At 36.5% G+C, this 16,325-nt stretch overlaps 3 protein-coding genes across 3 annotated transcripts; 2 read left to right on the top strand and 1 right to left on the bottom strand.

Annotated features, from left to right (window-relative positions):
* The first annotated feature begins 3,464 nt into the window (after window positions 1-3,464).
* On the top strand, window positions 3,465-16,166 carry LOC135694100 (uncharacterized). Its single transcript, XM_065212775.2, has 3 exons — window positions 3,465-3,594; window positions 15,397-15,487; window positions 15,769-16,166. Exons 1-3 carry the CDS (start codon window positions 3,484-3,486, stop codon window positions 15,993-15,995), a joined length of 429 nt encoding a protein of 142 aa, XP_065068847.2. The 5' UTR covers window positions 3,465-3,483; the 3' UTR covers window positions 15,996-16,166.
* Window positions 3,519-13,053, bottom strand: LOC135694099 (uncharacterized). Its single transcript, XM_065212774.2, has 4 exons — window positions 12,883-13,053; window positions 10,782-11,205; window positions 9,405-9,443; window positions 3,519-8,074 (listed from the first exon to the last, which is right to left on the bottom strand). The coding sequence occupies exons 2-4, from the start codon at window positions 11,194-11,196 to the stop codon at window positions 7,614-7,616; spliced, it is 915 nt and encodes a 304-aa protein (XP_065068846.2). The 5' UTR covers window positions 11,197-11,205; window positions 12,883-13,053; the 3' UTR covers window positions 3,519-7,613.
* LOC135694101 (endoribonuclease YbeY) lies at window positions 6,383-7,321 on the top strand. Its single transcript, XM_065212776.2, has one exon. It carries the CDS (start codon window positions 6,383-6,385, stop codon window positions 6,944-6,946), a length of 564 nt encoding a protein of 187 aa, XP_065068848.2. The 3' UTR covers window positions 6,947-7,321.
* Window positions 16,167-16,325: the final 159 nt, after the last annotated feature.

Raw genomic sequence — 16,325 nt, 5'->3', positions numbered from 1 at the left:
GCTAATGGATCTCTCAAAGGCGTTTGATTGCATAGACCATGAGCTATTAATTGCGAAATTACATGCCTATGGCTTTTGTAAAGATGCTCAACTATTGATTTATAATTACCTGTCCGGTAGAAAACAAAAGGTAAAATTAAATGGTTCATTCAGCACTTGGCGAGAAACCTTTGCAGGTGTACCACAAGGATCAGTCCTTGGGCCTCTTCTATTTAATTTATACATCAATGATTTATTCTTAATGGTAACTGATACTGCAGTATGTAACTTTGCTGATAATACTACGATTTTCGCAGCTGACTGTCAATTGGATAAAGTTTTAGAACGGCTAGAAACTGATGCTCTTGTTTTATCAAAGTGGTTTCCAGAAAACTTTATGAAATTGAATGCAGGGAAATGTCATCTTCTTACTGTTGGAACAAACCAAGATGACATTAAGATCAAAATCGGCGAGGCCATTGTTGAAGAAAGCTCTGAAGAGAAACTGCTAGGGGTGATAATAGATAAAAATCTTAATTTCAAAAGTCACGTCCCAAATTTATGTAGAAATATACAAAACCAAACATAACCTGAACCCTAATTTCATGAATGAGATTTTTGAAACAAGAAATGTACATTATGATTTGCATTCCAAAAGCCAGGACAACTTCTTACGGTATAGAAACTGTAAGATATTAAGGTCAAAAACTGTGGCAAACACTACCTCACAGTATAAGAGAGTCCAAATCTTTGGCAACATTTAAAAAAGAATTAAGAGCACACCCTGCAGAATGCGACTGTAGATTGTGTAAAATATTTATGGCTGGGTTAGGTTTTATTTAGAATATTATACCTCAAACATTTTTAACATTGTACCATACATTCATTTCATACCAATTCTTTATAGATAGTTTGCCTTAATTAGCTTCTTTATAGCTATTAGACGTTCATTTAGTACGCCAACTTTAAACAAATTATTTATTATTATTATTATATTATTATTATTACTATTCAGTTGAGTAATGACTTATGACTAACCATATTAGTTTTTTGACTCATGATTAATTCGAATTATTTCGAGTGCCTGACATCGAAAAACTGAGAGGGTTCACACTTTGGAAAAATTAATTTAACGTTGGATAAAATGATCGATGTGTTGGCAATTGTGCATGGGAACGTTCACATATTTTGTAACGTTTACGGTCATTATTATGGCCAATTTTTAAATTTTGTTAAAATAATAATAATTTAGGGAGAAGGAGATTTTTCCATATTGCCTATTTTTGATTACGTAATATGTGCATATTCCCTGTGTTGACTCAACATTAAAATGCTTCAGGTTTGGATGTACGAGAATGATTTCCAGAAAATCGATAAAAACCATCCAACAGCGTTCGGCATGTGGATATTGATTCTAAGAGTAAGGTTGTATTTTAAAGGTAGAAAAAATTGATTCAATGAGTGCATTTTCTATGTCTTTTTAGGGACATTTTGTTATAAAAGCTAGTACCCACAAAAATATTAATCTCGCTCTAAGTAGCTGCTCTTTACTGTTTGTTAAATGTATGTCCTGTCATAATCGTAATGTTTGTGCGTCTTATTGCAACTGGGATTTCATGATTTCTCTCCAATTGCCTAGCACTTTCCCGGTGGGTTGGAAGGTAGCCAGTCCGCCACTGCTCCTCGGTGATGTTAGGAGATATGTCATCCGTTAGGAGATAAGTCACCCTTTTACGTTGCGCAGAATTTGACACATTTTGTTGACATGAATCGCCTAATTATCTTTGCTGTACAACTACCATACTAAGAATAACAATCCCGGTGTAATAGAAATACGGCTGCAGCACTTAGTTCTTTGCAATGGGCGAAGGTCGGACAAAGTGGCTTTGGATCGTTGTATGGGACTTTATTGTAGTCCGTAAACAGGGGCCCCGTCACAGTGAGGGAGATAAGCAGAAGAATTGTGCAAATTGTGATACAAGCACCAAAATCAGAAAACACCAAGTTTGATACGCTGAAAAAGATGTGATATAGACCCAAATCATATCTTGCCCATAAGATCTATTCTTAGACTGGGGTTCTCCGGTCAAGACCCATAATTGTACCTTTGGTCATAAACGGGGGACACCAGGCCATGGAAAGTTGAAGTTCACAATAAAAAGACAGTTTAACTAGAGAAAAAAGATGTGATATAGACCCGATCTATAATTTGCCCCTAAATTCTATTTTTAGACTGGGGTAGTCTCGTCCAGACCCCTAATTGTACAATTGGCCATAAACAGAGAATCCTAGTTCATAGAAAGTTGAAATTCACAATATAAAGGCAGTTTGACGAGCGGAAAAAGATGTAAAATAAACCCAATTCATTTGATGCCCCTAAATTCTATTTTTATACTGGGGTTCTCTGGTTCAGACCCCTGGCCACAAACGAAAAACGCTAGGTCATAGAAACTTGGAATTCTCGATATAAAGGCAGTTCGACATGCAGAAAAAGATTGGATATCGAACCAAATCATTTCTTGCCCCTAAGTTCTATTTTTAGACTGGGTACTCTGATTCAGACCCCTAATTCTACCATTGGCCATAAACGGAGGAGGGAAATTATCAATATAAACAATGTTAAAGGCAGTTTGATACGCTGAGAAAGATGTGATATAGTTCCTATTCATATCTTGCGCTTTAAAAATAGAACAAGCTCAAAATAGAACGTATCAAACTGCCCAAGTTTCATGCTAGTATTGCAATTTGCACAATTCGACCTAATAAGTGATTTAACAGGCCGGACTAAATGGTTTCGCCTCGACTAATCGCTGTGACGTCACAGCGGGAAATAAAATTTCGCAACGCAACTGCAAAATATGCATACTTTGACACTCAATAAAAAAAGAACCATTTAACTTATCGGGATTCTGTTTTTTGTATAAGAACAAGGGCGAAGGATTCTATAGATTTCTTTTAAAATATTGGAATGGTAAATTTCGCTGCATAGACACTTTAACCAGGGCAAGCTACACTTGCAATAAAAATTAAACAGAAAAATCAGAACAACGTATTGTATTGTTAACAAATATGAATCATACATTGACGAAAGAAAAACAAAAGCGATTAACTTTGACGCCCATGAGGAGTTATACAATTAAGTATCTACCCTCTAGCAAAGATATTTCTTGCTATGCGGACTGTGTGTTTTTTTTCTAAATGTCTACATTCTCAATGACCACGAAAGCTGTATCCTATTTTGGCAATATCAAATATTACCGAAAAATATATATTTGTCATCAAATTTGTTCCTTTTTGCGTTCTGTTGGTATAAAATTTATCGTGTTCTTGTGCCAAGGAAAAAACTAAGATTGTTTCTTCCTGAAATCATAGTTGATACTATGCTGAAATCAAACACAGTATAAAATATAAAACAATGATCTAGATGCGCTTTTGTTTAAAACAATCATTGGTTTAAAATCCGCTATTTCGAAACGAGGCAACTTCAAAAGAAGCTGTGTGGTGATGGTGGAATGTCACAATATTTTTGCAAATATTGGCTTAATTTCTTCGTCGATGGCTACCAATGCTAAAGCGGCTGAGGAAAGATTATACCTATGTCCTGCTGTATCAATGGTAAGCCTTTTAAATTTTAGGGTTATCTCATCTGATTTTCAAAAAGCCATCAAATTTAAGTTTAAACAAAGAAGCTGTATAACTACTGCTGGGTTGAGGTAGTGCCCCTCAATGGCGTGGTGGCTCAAAATTCACTAGGGGGCACAAATCAACAATGGGAGCCCCCTAGAAAGATTTTAGAATCATTACGTTCTTGGATGGCTGAAAACTCATCCAAAATATTTCCAATATAGATTTAGAAAGATGCAAGCTCCAAGGAAATGTTCATGAATTTTCCTTTATCATTATGCCAAAATACCAATAGTGTAAAAGGGTTTAGTGAAAGCAAAGAAATTATAACTTCTTTGGGATGATTTGAAACTGCATTTGAAATATCTACCACATACCTAGATTTAGGCTCAATAAGGATTCTAGAAAATATCCATAAGCGTATATTTATCTTTACACCCCGTAATTTTATCTATTTTGCATTTGACAAGACCACGGCATGACTGTGGTAAGGGTATTGCATTTTTAGGAAAACATTTAACAATTAAACATGTACATGTGAATATCAACAGAGGAAGTATACCATTGAAAACACAAGGCTAAGTATCTTTGTAGATTTGAGGTTTTATTTTGTAAAATCTGATCGTTGAGATTCCCATAGTATTTGTGTTTCATATCCAACCTGTGTGAGGTCAAGCAAATCAGTGGGTTACATACTGTTGATGACCAGTGGGGGACTGCCAAGGGATGCACCTCTTTAACTTTATCAAAATATGCACCTCTTTGGAGCAAGGCTAGTCCAGTGGTCTTCTTTGTTCACATTTCTTTCCACTGGATTTTAGTGCCCCCTTTGAAGAGACTGGTCATTTTTGGTGCCCCCTGACTCCTGGCTGCTGGTAGGGCAGGTGCACTGGTGCCCCTCTAAAAGTTATAAAAAAATTTTTCTTATGAAATTTATTAAACAATCTTTTTTTCTCTATTGCTCTTGAGCAATGGTGGCCCTCCAACAATCTTATCCTTCCCAGTTGGGTAGAAAGAGGGGAGTCTGAGGGGGTCAAACCACCCCCTTTTAGCTAAACAGCTATTTTGTCAGAAAACTTCTGACCTTGTCGGAAATGTAACATGGTTGTCTTCCAAGTGTTACATTTTGAGAGGAAATATTTTAAAGCTATATAAAACAATGTCTTATGTTGTTCTAAATTAGACAGCAACCTTTTCAAATTAGGCAAAATAGTGTCGCCAGCTCTAAAAACTGAAGGTGGACAACAAAATTTCCTGAACATGTCCCTCAGACTCTCATAAATCTCAGGAAATACTTTTTTTAGAATTTATTATCTATTTCAAAATTTTTAACAAGCTTACTTTATCAAGCAGCATTTTTGGTAACAAACAGGGGTTTTATTGCAAGAATGAAAATTGAAATCAATCTGGTCAGCACCCCCCCCCCCCCCCAAGATTTTTCAACAGATTTCAAGAAAATAGAAAATCCACCTCTGTGAAAACTGCAGAAAATCCACCCCAGCTGACCTTGTGTTGATGCCACTGATTAGGTATGTTGGTACTTAAAATACTTTTTTTAGAGGATAACCAAAAAATCTTCAAGAAGTATGATTAATGACACTTGACAAAGAATAAATGATAAAAGTTGTGCTACTGTATTATTCCTTTTCTACTCATCTAATTTAGTATATATGTTATGTCAAAACTTATGAAAAAAATAACAACACTAATAGATTTTTGTCTGAAAATCCAAAGCTTCTCACCCCTATTATGAATTTTCTGATCTATGCCATTGATCTCTTCTATGCTACTGTATGAAGTGTCAGTAAAATGTTCTTTAAAAAGTAAAATATTATCAAGATAAAATAAAGAACTAAGATGGTCTAACTAAAACCCCTCGATTTACATCCCTTTTCGCATCCCAATTTTCGGTGGAATGGGCTTTTTCGTCACAAACAAGACCACCTTTGACAAGAGCAAGCCTTGAGGAGGCAAATGAGCTGTTGCTCTTACACTTTTTTGTATGCCCTTTGCAAAAGCAAAGTGACATTTTGATGGATTTTTGAACTATTGTTTAAATGCTCAAACAATTGGTTCTATCGGCACACATGGCTGAGAACAATTAAACTCGAGGCCAAAACAAACAGAATTATGAATAGATCATTGTAAACAAACTGTTCACCAGTCACATGTTGCAACCAGGGGTGGCTTGGGGCAATATTACATTCTGATTGATATAACATCTGTGTTGGTACCTTGAATACCTATATGCCATGGGGTCAAAAGGCTAAACCTTTATATAGCCCTACAGAAAGGATTTTTCAAAATTGGACACATACCAATGCACATGCTCTCCAGGTATTCTGAAAAGTTGTGAATACCTCTGCTTTCAAAATTTCTTTGTTTAACCTTGCAGTTATCTCCTGTAACTGTTTTCACGGTCATTCAAATCGAATGTGTTCAGGATTGTTCTTGAATACCTTGTGACTGCTGACTGCTGCCCTCATCGGAATACAAAGGGGATTAAGAAGACTACACTAGCCCTCAAAATATTATCACGGGTCAGGAAATTGCTGAATTTTAACATTAACCAAAAGCTCCTTTGCTTTTTAAAAACATTGTAATGCACAAAATAATTTTATTTGGATTTTAATTTAGCAACATCTTAAAAGCATTTGCCTGAAAAAAAGTTGGTGTTCATGAATTATGTTGTGATGATTGAGTGTAATAGAAAGTGTTTCTCACTCTGCCATAGGGTCAGTTTTCTTAAAGAAGCATTGCATAGGAAACTGGACAAAGAATGAGTTTAAGATGTCTTAAAAAAGGCTCACTTGTTGTTAGAAACATGCAGAAAATTATTCCAATCAATACAAAGTTGTTAAAAGAAGATGTTTCATTATTAAGGAGCCTTCTCGAAGTCTCCATGTATGATATCAGTGTAATTTGCATCAGCAAGAGTAGAATGAGGAACCTAAATATAGAATCTTGCCGTAATGACCATGTCAGTGAGGTATTATCCTTTCCGTTCAATGATGGGTCATTTGATGGCACATTACTAACCCCTAAAACATCTTGTGACTACAATCTTGGGGACATATTTCTTTGCCCACCATTGATTGAGGAAAAGCGCTTGCAACGTGGTCTGTCTCTTCGTGTTAACATGGTCCGCTACATTGCTCATAGTATGTGTCACTTAATGGGATACCGACATGATACTGACAAGAATTGGAGAATCATGCTCAGAAAGGAACAAGAACTACTTAGTCTTTTCTCTTATGTTCGTGGTATCAAAGTGGAAGCAGCTTATGAAGTGAAACATCACATACCACAACTAGGGACAATGTGGCTAGTACCAAATATTTAGATTTTCCTACTGTGTTCTACAATGCAAAGCCAGTGAGATACCTTTTCAGAAAGTTTGAAATAAAGTATGCCACAAGAAAGATGTAAATTTGGTGAGTGTGAAGCTTGAACATCTTCTTATATTGGATCTGGTTGTTAATAATTTGATTGACCATCAAAGTGAAACTGAGGATTTCCAGGTTATAGCTGCAATCATATCAATGAAGTCCAAGATGTTTTCTGTTAGAGGAAATCAACTACTAATAAAACTTTAAGATATCAATTTGCCCTGCAGCAAAGAATTCAGTGGTTTACTATTTTGTCTTTTTACTGGTTAGTGAATATAGAAAAGGCTGGTATGCAAGCTTTTTTGTTGTTGTTGAAAGATTCTCTATGCTTGCTGAACTCTTTTTATTGTGTGTGAACTTCTACCAATCATAATATTTTTGTGAAGATGCTAATTTCTAACAGGGTATTTGAAGCTTAAATAAGACACGTACCCTAGAAATTCCATATTGTCATTATTTAATAAATGATTAACTATAAGTGAACAAATATGTATTGTCCTTTTCATAAACCCTCCATACTATAAATGTTAAAAAGAACAATAAAATAGCTTGTATGTTTTAAAAAAAGTTACAAGTTTGCAAAATGACAAGCTCCTTTCTAAATGATTTGTGATTGTCTAATCATTGCCTCCATCTTGAATCAGTTTCTTCAAATGGATAAAATTGCTCATAATTCCCTAAGGTATCCTTTGTTGCATCAATGTCACCATTCGGCAGAGCAGATAAGTATTTTCCATGACTGGACTTCAAAGCAATTGCATGATTCCTAGTGTATATTGACCAGGTTTCGTTGGAACCAGCACGGTTACTTGCAATATTTACTGATCCGTTAGGAGATGCGGAAAGATACCTTTCTGTCCAGGCTTTAATGTTGAACTTACCTGCTCCAGATGACAAAAGGAGGAACTTTTCCCATGGACCAATTGATACCCTATCAGCTTTAATAGTCTGGTTGTCAGATTCAGCACAAAGCCATTTCTTTCGAGAGGTCTTCAATGCAAGACAACCAGCACGGTTATATTCTGTGTCATCTACGAGGAAGTGATCAATGTCTGCTACAGAGTTCACCTTTTGCCATCCACCTGAAATTGACCAATATAATCATATGACAGGTGTATTGAGGCTCGATTCTAGTTCAATATTTTAAAATTCCACTATGCATGCACAATTCAATTAAGGGTAACATACATTTGCAAAATATAATAGGATAAATTATAATTACAGTAGTTCTGCCTACCAATAGAGAACAGTTTTGGCAAATATTTTTGTCATTTAATTTTCGGTTGAAATTATTTGGTCAAATTTTTAAATTTCATTTGTAAATTTATGTAAGAACTCGAAAAATTTCGGTGGAAAGGAACAATTTCGGTGAGTGAAGAAATGAAACACTTTATGTACCGTAAAAGCTCTAGTAAGCCCCCTCTCTCTTTTAAGCCTCCCTCTCTATTAACACCCTCCCTATCAAGCAAAAACTTAAAATAAGCCTCCACTCTCTATTAAGCCCCCCCCCCCTCTTTAGCAGTGGCGGCGCCAGCTACTGCCGAGTGGGAGGGTAATGGGCGTAGCCAGTGAGACTAGGCCCTAATCGTCTCGTTTCAGTGCATTGTACCAGGTCAAATTTCCTTAGGAAATATGATCTACCCCTACCTGGTGCTTTTTAACCCGTTTTTAAACGAAATATGTAGACCATGTTTCGAAAAAAATACCACCCCCTGGCGCCGCCACTGCTCTTTAGCCTTTGTTGTCAAACAAGGGAAACATGCGCATCTAGAGGGTCTCTTAACGGGTGTCATGATAATAAGTTCATGTGCATTGGATACGGCCCATGTAAAGACTTACTTGTGCGCCTAAGAAGTCAGTCGAAAGTTTTTTAGAAGATGTCCCAGGGTTATCAATTGATCCTGGTGATTCTGATGAAGATAAGGACCTTATAATTGATTAATTAGACTTTCGAAGCTGCCAGCGAAGTTTTCTGACAAAATTTGTATGACATTTTTGTAACAAAAAATAGACAAGGGCATTTAAAACATTTTTTTCTGCAAATTTTAATAAGCCCCATCTCTCTAATAAGTCCCCCTCTCTTTTAAGCCCCCCTCTAGGACTGAAAAAAGGCCCCCGTGGGCTTAATAGAGCTTTTACGGTAAGTCATTTTTATCATAACTGATATTTTGAAGACCTCTAGATGTGAAACTCTTCAGTCATGTGTAAGCGGTGCATATTTTCAGTTGATTTTAACAAGCAGTTAATGATTTTGTGGCCAAACAAATGATTTACCGACATGTCATAAAAATATAGGAGGTGTCACATCACACCCCCTACAACCCCGTTAGCTATGCCTCTTTGATAAGATTAAGATATTATTATGCATCATCTAAATAATTGAAAAAAATAGAAGAATTAGTAACAACATACCAACATTTGCCTGATTTTTGTTGCTCGGTTCCTGTGACGCTAAAGAAGAATTTCAAACAGAAAGAATATCATTTTAAACGAATTGTAATAGTTACAACACATGGGAAACGTTTTTATAGGCAGCACCAAAACTGTTTTGTACCAGGGACAAAATTCTTTAAGAAATTTTACAGACAATGGGCGTATACTAAAGTTGGTTAGGCCCTAAGTCAATCAACTATTGGCCAATCAATAAGCGTGTGAGGGGTACCTTTAAGCGGTATTTACACGAGCAATTTTTCCTTGGCAACTTTCCTTGACAAGTTTCCATGCACCTGTAGACTATTGACAAGTTTTGTTTGACAATTTCTACAAATTTCTTGCAGAAAGATAAAAAATCTCTTTGACAATACCTATTCGCGTTATGGCAAGCGGAGCTTCGGTTTGCTGACGCAGCTGGTTTTTCGCGCCAAATTTTCTTGCAAAATGGCTCCTTTAACGGAGAAGAATCTTTTATTCGTGTGTGGTACAGCTGCAGCCTACTAATGTACTGTGAAAAAAGTGGTGGGCTCTGCCTTTGGCAAGCCATAGTCGAAAGCAGATCAAAAGATTAGCAGGAAACTTGATTGGAGAACTGAGACTCACAGACCCCGGCAGTTTTCAGAATTTTTTCCAACGGCTAAAATTTTGCGTTAGGAGTCGTCGAAATTTTCATAGGAAATCTTAGCAGGCAATAATATTTTATTGGTGTACCAACTTTTGAAACTGTCTGCCTGTGTATTCCGAAGGCTTTCGCGGCTGTGCAGAGATTCCAAGAGCATTGACGTTCGTTGATCGGTTTAGATTAACTAAGTGGCGGCCATGCATGACCGGAAAGAAGGTTCTGGAATTGAGACAAATTTGTCAAGTTTACATGTCAAGTCATCTACACGGGCAAGTTTTGCATATGACAATTTTCTACTTGTCAAGTGCACTTGCTAAAAAACTGGCATGCCAGCTTTTGAACAAGCTTCAGAACACTTGTCAAGTAAAATAATGTCATTTTTCCTCAATCCACCCCAATTTACACAGGCAAAATAAATTTCTCAAAGAAAAATTATCAAGGAAATCTTCCTAATGTAAATGCAGCTTTAGTTTGTGGCTATAAGCTTTAACATTTACATGAAGAAAAATTAAAAAAACGGAGTGTCCAGCTCATACCCATAAAAAAGTTTAATTGCTTGGTCTAAGGTTACTTTTTCAGGTCGGTGACATGATTGTTTTCTGGGGCTAAGAGTACGTATGCGAGTTATTTGGTTTATCTTGGTTCTGCGAACAATCCAAATATTTTTGTCCGGGTCTGCGCGTATTTTTTGGTCTGACTTGGACACCCCGTATCAACCACTTATTTGTAGCTACCTTTTGCTGCTCCAAGATGAGATTCGATTTCTTTTTTCAAACTCTTGATATTTTCATTAAATTTTGACATATCACTGAAGTCGATGTACAGTTTGCCGGCTGTGATCAAGCCAAGAGATCCAGTTGCATTGAAACCTTTCTCCATCTTAATGGGGATGATTTTCTTCTGATTTACTTGTGCGTACTGAAACTCCTTGTTGCAGTTCTCTGATGATTGGTACTTCGTTGACATACAAATAATGACAATATCAGCACCCTCGACTCCCTCGGCCATTTTATTATAAATATTCCCTGACATCGAGTCCATATCCATCCAAACTTCAAAATTCAAACGCCTTAGCGCTTGGCATATCTCGCGAACCTCCTGTTGGTAGTCCCATTGGTACGATAACATGATATGGCCTGAGGGTGCCATTTTAATATCCTGTTATCAAGAGAAAAAGGACGTTTGTGATAAATATGTGCAAACAGAAAATAAACTGAGGAACATTGCAAGAAGGCTGTCTCATTTTTAACGATTATGCCAAATTGAAAGCACGATATTTTCTTCTAAGATAAATAAAATTCAATGAAAGCTTACAGTATTTCTTGCAGAAAAGGAGATTATTACCACATGATTTTCAGACACATTTTCATTTGACCAGCTTTATTTCTGAGAGATTTGCCCACATAGTGATTATAAATTCGGAGAAAGACAACTGCCAAGCCCGAACATTGGTCAGCTCGCTAAACCTTTCTCCTGACAAAAGGATCTTGCTTGTATTTCCTTTCATAGTTAGGCTTAGGACTATACTCTTTCAATAAGAGCCAGGTAATTTCTACCGAGGCTCAATGTTATTATGCTTAAGATAATTTGAGGCTCAGGTGCTCCTAGTGATTTTATCTCAACATTGCTTTTCTTGCAAATCGAGCCTCGCTGTTTTAAATGTCGCATTAGCAGTTGGCTAATAAAACAAAAGCGTTTGGAGTGGAATTCCATTGTTTCGTGACTTTCATTTCTTCTTAATTAATTTTCACTGCCTTAAAAATTGACCCTCGATTCCATGCTTTGTACTAAACAAAGGAGATAATTATATTGCATTAGCCAATCATGTTCACGACACATGCCCTTTGATGAGATGTGTTTGTGCTAAAAAACCAGAATGTAGAAAAAGTCGCTTTCACATGAAAATGAGAGACTACGATGTCGCACAAATATAACGCCTTGTTTCTTTGTTTTTGGAAAAAGGCCTTGAAAGTCGTTGCATTTCTATAATCATTTTTGTTTTATCGTGGTTTATGTCAAACTTGCATCAAACACAACATAAACTCCCGGATAGAGAATAAGCGGGCATGAGCCCTGTTATTTCAATAATGATTTCTATTCAGCCTTTCATTGGCATTTAGACTCGCTCCAAGTCTATTGGTTGTCTATTTATATCTGTAGAGTTAGCAGCTACCAAGCTATCTGCCTAATAATTCCCTATATCCCTTTGATATTTATGTTGATAGTACGGAAAAGCGAAAACATAGCATACTAAATCAATTATCTTCTGACACACCTCAAAGTTTTAAGGTCGCAAAATAATTAAAGATGATCAGAAACGCGAAATTACTAGTTATACAAGAAAAAGCTATGCCCAACCCTTCCGTCACATTTTACTACGATGGATAGCTTTTATCACAGGGGCAATGTTGTTTTCAAAATCTTGTTTGTATTGTGTCGTTACCAAGATACCGTGAAAGATAGACAAATACCGTGAAAGAACATTTGCACCAATGACTCTGTACCAATGTTATATGTTGTATAAAATTAATGTTAATCGTTATTTGGGTACACAAGGGTGTAGCTTCTGCAAAACCTTTAGGGGTGGATAATGGATCTTGTCCTAATACCATTTGCGCGATCAATTTTGCCTGACTAGGGGGCTGCAGCCCTCCAAGCCCTTATATCTCTCCTACTGTTTGCAGTTGCATATTCAATGAAAACTTACCGAAGCCATGGGAACTTCGAATTATTTCCTCACTTAATGCCATTTTGTAAACAAGCTGCTTAGTAGCTTGTCTTTACATTCTAGAAGCGTACAAAGAGACTGTTGAAAAAGGAGGCGAAATTACTCACCTTGGCTAAACGTCCCCAATAAAACGGCAGCGAGAAATACCTGTTTGAAAACAAACTTTGACAAGGTAACCAGCAAGGCAGTCTTCGAACTAGCAAAACAAGCCAGCACAGCAACAACAGTTCCTCACAAAACGCAATAACAAACGTGCTTATTCCAAGTTAAAAGTCGTCACATGTTTTCCCTGCGGACCCATCGTCTTCCCTTTTGTCTTCTTTCAATAAGCATTGGCCTTCTCCCCGGAATTCCCTTTTGAAACAACCACCATGGCATGATATGCGCTTTTGCAACCATTGGTAACCGTAGACAGTCGAGAGGTACATTGTTGATTACGCCTATTCTATTGAGTTTCTACTTGAATCTATATCTTATGGCATTTTTACACCAACTGAAAATATTCTTTTGTTTATTTGGTTTTTTGGTAGATGTTTTCCAAATTTTTGCCACCTTATCAATACCGTGTCAACCACTGAAAGAAACTTTGCTAATTTTGGAAACGAAAACTAGACTTCCGGAAAAAGAACAAACTAATTCTTGTTGCAAAAATTAAGAAACGATAGAAAAAGGACAGGTCTCCAACTTTTGGACTTCTTTTCAATGTCACTTGTTACTTGGCAATATCAAGTTGGCCCAAATTTTAGACGCAAAAAATGAAAACCCCCAATGTGGCACAAGGCTAGTTAACTTTGGGTCGAAAATTGGTAACCGAATTATACACCGGATATCACTATAATATAGTTTAAAAAAATCATTTTCCATTTTGTTTTGTTGTCTATTGAGCCTTTTCTTAAAGAAATGTGGTATGTTCGATGCCTTCAATGGAACAGAAAATGGAACAGAAACAGAACAAATTGAACGATGGAACAGAAATTGGGATTTCAATGAAACAGAAAATGATCTTTTTGGCATAATGTGAATGAAGTGGAAAGTGAAATGCAAGATTTTAATTATATTTTCGATGATCAGATATTGAGAAGAATAGAATTTTTTTTAAATTTTTTAATTATTAGTTTGTTATCTTATCTTGGAATCCGGAAAGGACAACCAAATTAACCTTGTGGCATTCGCGAATTTTTTGACTGTATCAATGAATCACAAGTAGCCTTGGATCAGGGAACGCTCTCCTACCAATATGACATCCAGCAAAACATGACCCCTTTCTGGATACGCTATGTCCGTCATTGACTTGTACGTCGAGTTTATAAAGTTTCATCATAATTAAGCTTAAAATTGATACCACATCGGGTCGACTTGTACACCGGATAATTACTATATAAAATTTGTCGCAGCGTTATGAAGTGGATTACTCGATGTTACCATGATTCTCAAAAGAAACAAGCTGGTTGAACCTTTTACATAACCTTACTCGCAGGACCAGAGAATCATTTTTTAACGCTAAAGACTTGGGTGGTCAGCTGTGAGCCAGGGCCAAACGACTGGACAATGTTGTTCAGTGTAATGTTGAGTTAGACGTTCAGTCGTTTTGCTTCTTTGTTCAGTGTTTTGAGATATTCTTGAACAATTTTCTGTCGTAGTCACCGAACAAAACAGAAGACGCGAAGAAAATCTGTTATGTTGACATTTCGGTCTACCCTCGGACCGATTCTCTGAGAAACCACCGATGAGTTATTAGGTCAAATAACTTTGCCCTGGATGCCAGATAGTATGGTTGTAGAGGAGTATGAGCGTAACGAATTCTTAGTTTACAATTTAGAGACCAGCTGTAGGTCCAAATCAATGAAACCTTTTTCTTGCGGTATACATATTAAAGAGCATACGCTTACATTATTCTCAAATGTTTGAATCAAATATTACGCACTTGTTTCATTTTCAACATGCCCGAATCAATACAAAAAGTCTCACGAGAGCTTACCCATCAATGAACCGAACAACCTGAGAAAATGTGTCTCCAAAAAGAAATCCCTCTTAACGATTTGTTAATATGTATGTAAGGTTAAACTGGTGCCCAGTGTGGGTAAAATGAAACTTTATATCAAAGTTTTTACTGTTCGAAAGCTAGATTTTGAAATTGAAGATTATTTGGCAAACTTGAATGAAGAAAGCCTGATTCTTGAGGTTGTAATGTATTGTTCTAGTCTGCCTAATTAATCAGTCAACAATTTGGAGTACTGGGGCTTATATGTCACAGCAATAATTATGACACTACTTGTTGTAGAGAGAACATAAATACTGTTAATACAATTGAAAATCAGTTCAAGTAAAAATATTCAAGGCTTGATATTATTGTCTAAATTATCCGCGTTATAAATTTGGTTAAATAAAATAACGTATAATAAATCTAGCTATTCACGGAGCAGCCCCCCGTCTTTTCTTAACTTCTTTTCACCTTTATTTGTCTAGCCGATTGCATCATCCTCCACATCCCCAAAAGTGTGCTACAGGCCCAATCACACAAGTAAAGGCGTAATAAGAAAAATACCGAGATATACACGTTAACAGCATCCAACCCTAAATGATATTGGTAAACAAACTTAATTAAATATCTTTAATCGCAGTATGGACCATGCAATATACGAGATTTGACTCCTGGACAAACGAAGCTTTGGTGTGCTTGCGGCTTAAGCCAAAAACAGCCTTGGTGTGACGGTATGCCTGACCTCTTTAACACTTCATCACAACTTGAACTTTGCATATATTTACAATGCGTAGTCAGAAAATTCTGCAATCTGTTTACTTTTGTCCTAGACCGCCCCATCCTCCATACACCAGCAAAAATAAGATAGATTCTGATATTTTAACCCAATCCAATCTTTTTGCTATTTCAGCCTCTTGCACTGTTAATGAGTTAACGAAAGATATGGCTTGATTGTTAACAATGTTTCTCTAGTTGCATGGCTTTAAGGATAACCAATTTGTTTTAATCAAAGGTTCTCATAAAGGAACTGGATTTCTGCCGATAAAATGGACGGTGCCTGAAAAATTCCAAACTCAGTATGAGCTATGTGCCTGTAAACATACTGCCAGCCCTCCGTTGTGTGATGGATCGCACATTAAAGTGCCTTTGGAAGTTCTTAAAAGACAGAGACAATGCGCCAACGTCCACTCAGACAGTCAAAATTTATGCACTGGATGTGGTTGGAGACCTGATTGGTAAATTGCTTTTGGCATTTCTATCACTGTGTGCAAGATCTGGTCCTCCAAGATCTGGTTCAAAATGTGCTAGTCCCCAAAAGACAAAATTGTTTTTTCTTTTGTGTTTAATGCGTGGCTATACTTAACTATCAATTAACTTTTCACCTTTGATTAATCATTCCTAGAAATTCCATATTTGCTTTACGTTTTTTGCTGTCTTGGCTCTTTCCGGCATTTTAGGCAGCAGTTTTGTTTCTGACCAAGCATTCTTGACAAAATCTTAATTTATCTTTTTCCTTTCTATTTTTGATGAAAATTTCCTGAATAGCTATTTAGATACAAGTAAATCTTT

Source organism: Rhopilema esculentum, chromosome 11, assembly GCF_057945365.1.
Source record: "Rhopilema esculentum isolate cy_ngs chromosome 11, ASM5794536v1, whole genome shotgun sequence".
NCBI classification, from domain to species: Eukaryota; Metazoa; Cnidaria; class Scyphozoa; order Rhizostomeae; family Rhizostomatidae; genus Rhopilema; species Rhopilema esculentum.
Note: the sequence above shows the minus strand (reverse complement) of the source record. Positions and strands in the feature narration are given on the sequence as shown.